A 3,367-nucleotide genomic window follows, 5' to 3' on the forward strand; every position below is an offset into this window, starting at 1 on the left:
TAAGACAGTTGAGAGTTTTTTTTTTGTCACTTTTCTATCTGAAATTTACCTCATCAATCATTTTTCTAATATTCTAAAAAGTAAAAACATTCTCAAACAAAAACTGTAACGGAAAAAGACACATGGGTAAAACAAAAAGAGTCAATGCACGGTTACAAAAAATACTTCTCAGGTTCATTAATTATGATTTAATGAACCTTATGTCTGCATTGTTGCCATCATATAATCAGCAATATTTATTATTTTGAAATCAAATCAATCAAATTTTATTTGTATAGCACATTTCAGCAGCAAGGCATTTCAAAGTGCTTTACATCATAACACAAAAAAACAAAGTCACGCAACATAGAATCAACAATCAAAACATTACATTAAGTCAAGAGCCATCGTTAAATTCATAATTGATTACATTTCAAATACAACTCTAAACAGGTGGGTTCTTAGTTTAGATTTACAGGCACTCAGTGTTTCAGCTGTTTTACAGTTTTACAAAGCTGGTACATTTACAAAATGTCACCCAGCTATAATTGCTGCGCTTTCAAACAGCAAATTACTGAGAATATTGATACTTGAGGTTCAAATTATGCCATCATGTGCTCTGTGCTCTCTCATATGAACAGTGAAATTGCTTATCCGAGTGAAACTTTTTCCACACGTTACACAAGAGAAAGGACTCTCACCTGTGTGAGTTTTCATATGAAAAAGTAAATTAGATTTAAACCGGAAATGTCTCCCACAAATCACACAAGGAAAAGGTTTCTCACCTGTGTGAGCTCGAACGTGTGCAGAAAGATTAGATTTTTGAGAGAAACCTTTTCCACAGGTCACACATGAAAAAGGCTTCTCACCCGTGTGAATCCTCATGTGAAGATTTAAATAACATTTGTAACCAAAATGTTTTCCACAGGTCACACACGTATAAGGCTTCTCACCTGTGTGAGACCTCATGTGAAGAGCTAAATTGCCTTTCCTGGTGAACCTTTGTTCACAGCTCGTGCATGAAAAAGGCTTCTCACCTGTGTGAATTCTCATGTGCCAAGTTAAAGCTCCTTTTTGACTGAATGTTTTTCTACAACGTGTACATGAAAAAGGCTTCTCACCTGTGTGAATCCTCATGTGATGATTTAAATAACTTTTGTAAATAAAATGTTTTCCACAGGTCACACATGAATGTGGCTTCTCACCCATGTGAGTCTGCATGTGATCAGTAAAACCATTTTTACTAGTAAACCTTTTCTTACAGATTGTACACTGGTAAGGCTGGTCACCAACATGAATTTTCATGTGTCTCTTTAAAGTGTCCTTTGAACAATATTGTTTTCCACACATTGAACATGTGAACTGTTTTTCACCTGTGTGATTTCTCAAGTGACAAATTAAACCTTTCTTGTAATGGTAACGCTTTCCACAAGTGGGACATGAGAAAGGTTTCTCACTCGTGTGAATTCTCATGTGTCTTGTCACAGAACTGTTTCTAGAAAAGGTCTTATTGCAAATTTTACAAGAATAGAATTTTTGGTCTGGGTGAGCTTTCTTGTGCCTTTTTAGTTTCAAACTGTCAGTTGTATTTTTCTGCCTTTTCGTTTTCTGATGTTTCTCATTTTGATTTTGTTCTTCCTTTCTCTTTTTTCCTGGGTCTTCAGAATTACTTCCTTCATCCTGGCTCTCATCCTCAGCAGAGCCATGAGAGATGAGTTGGTTCCTCTGTGGTTCTGTTTCATTGTGGATTCTTTGCACATTAGGAGGAATCATCAAAATGTCATCAGTCTCTTGTTTCAGCACAAGCTGCTCTTCATCCGGACTGATGCTGAGTTGCTTCTCTTCCTCTTTGAACTGTTGATGTTCTGGTTCTTCTTGCTCCTGTTTTATCTGCACAGGTTCTGGTTCCTCTTGATATAAAGTGGCATTTTCCATCTGGTTGCTGGTCTCATTGAGAACCTCCTCCTCTTTACACAGATCTGGACAATAAAAAAAAAACAAAAGCATTTCAATGTCAGTCAAAGACCTTCTTCTAAGCATAATATTGTTGGGGTATTGTAAAATTAAAAACTTATAATTATGAAAAATTAACTCAATTAGATGAGTCAAAATATATTACAAATTTCTGGCTGAGCAAACAAGATGGTGATAGCTTCCAAAAATCTTCTTCCTCTATGTAAATACAGAATATACATCACATAAAATACTCAGACAGAAGGCCTAAAGAAAAACCCAAAAGAGCTTTTTAATCTCAACTATTGAAACTTGCAGACAAATAATTGAGTAATGGCGTGACAACAAGAAGGATTTACGCTGGATTGGAAAACAGTAATAGTAGACCAGAATTATAACCGGATGTGATGAAACAGTGGCGTCTAAAAACTGCAAACATTAATCGTTTAGCTATGGACCACAGACATGCTGTCTGCTATCAGAGAGCTGCTCAGTACAAAGGAGTTTAATTATGACTTTTATCAGGAGCAGCGGCAGGAATACATGCGGTAACTATTGCAGCAGAACAACTGTGAAAATAAGAAAATAGTGCAGCTGTGGTCAGGTTTCTGACAAGGCTGCTGATGTGCGTCGACAGTGTGAAACACAGGAACTACATAACTTGTGTGGTGAATTTTACTTTTCATTTGGTTTAAAAAATAAAAATAAAAATAAAATTTATACATGGCTATTGGTTTGCATTTCCTAAATCCAAAAGGTTTAACATTTTACAAAATACAGTGACACAATGCGTTTCCAAGCTACCACTTTGAGAGAAACTTTTTCCACAGGTCACACAAGACATCTCACTCATGTCATCTGTCATGTGAAGATTTAAATAACTTTTGCAACCAAAATGTTTTCCACAGGTTATACATGATTAAGGCTTCTCACCTGTGTGAGTCTTCATGTGATCAGTTAAACCCTTTTTAGAGAAAAGCGTTTTTCCACAGCTCGTACATGAGTAAAGCTCCTCACCCACATGAATCCTCATGTGATTCTTTAAAGTGTCCTTTGCATGGTAATGTTTTCCACAGATTGAACATGTGAACCATTGTTCACCTCCATGAGTTCTCAAGTGACAAATTAAACTTCTCATGTAATGGTAACTTTTTCCACAGGTGGGACATGTGAAAGGTTTCTGACCCGTGTGAATTCTCATGTGTGTAGTCACAGAACTGTTTCGAGAAAAAGTTTTATCGCAAATTTTACAGGAATATAATATTTGGTCTGGGTGAGCTTTCTTGTGCCTTTTTTGTTTTGAATTGTTAGTTTTGCTTTTATGCCGCTTATTCACCAACATGTCGTCAGTCTCCTGTTTCAGCACAAGCTGCTCTTCATTCTGACTGATGCAGAGTTGCTTCTCTTCCTCTTTGAACCGTTGATATTCTGGTTC

At 36.4% G+C, this 3,367-nt stretch overlaps 1 protein-coding gene across 1 annotated transcript; it reads right to left on the reverse strand.

Moving 5' to 3' along the window:
- Positions 1-484: 484 nt before the first annotated feature.
- LOC106941289 (gastrula zinc finger protein XlCGF57.1-like) lies at positions 485-3,361 on the reverse strand. The gene is made up of 2 exons (XM_015024254.1): positions 2,866-3,361; positions 485-1,958 (listed from the first exon to the last, which is right to left on the reverse strand). Exons 1-2 carry the CDS (start codon positions 3,272-3,274, stop codon positions 577-579), a joined length of 1,791 nt encoding a protein of 596 aa, XP_014879740.1. The 5' UTR covers positions 3,275-3,361; the 3' UTR covers positions 485-576.
- Positions 3,362-3,367: the final 6 nt, after the last annotated feature.

Source organism: Poecilia latipinna, unplaced genomic scaffold (assembly GCF_001443285.1).
Source record: "Poecilia latipinna isolate Pla-1442-1.1 unplaced genomic scaffold, P_latipinna-1.0 Scaffold3588, whole genome shotgun sequence".
NCBI classification, from domain to species: Eukaryota; Metazoa; Chordata; class Actinopteri; order Cyprinodontiformes; family Poeciliidae; genus Poecilia; species Poecilia latipinna.

Coding starts and splice junctions, on each gene's coding strand:
- LOC106941289 (XM_015024254.1), bottom strand. CDS start 3,274: ATGTTGGTGAATAAGCGGCATAAAAGCAAAACTAACAATTCAAAACAA. Junction 1,959..2,865: donor TCACATGAAGACTCACACAG/GTGAGAAGCCTT, acceptor TTTATTGTCCAG/ATCTGTGTAAAGAGGAGGAG.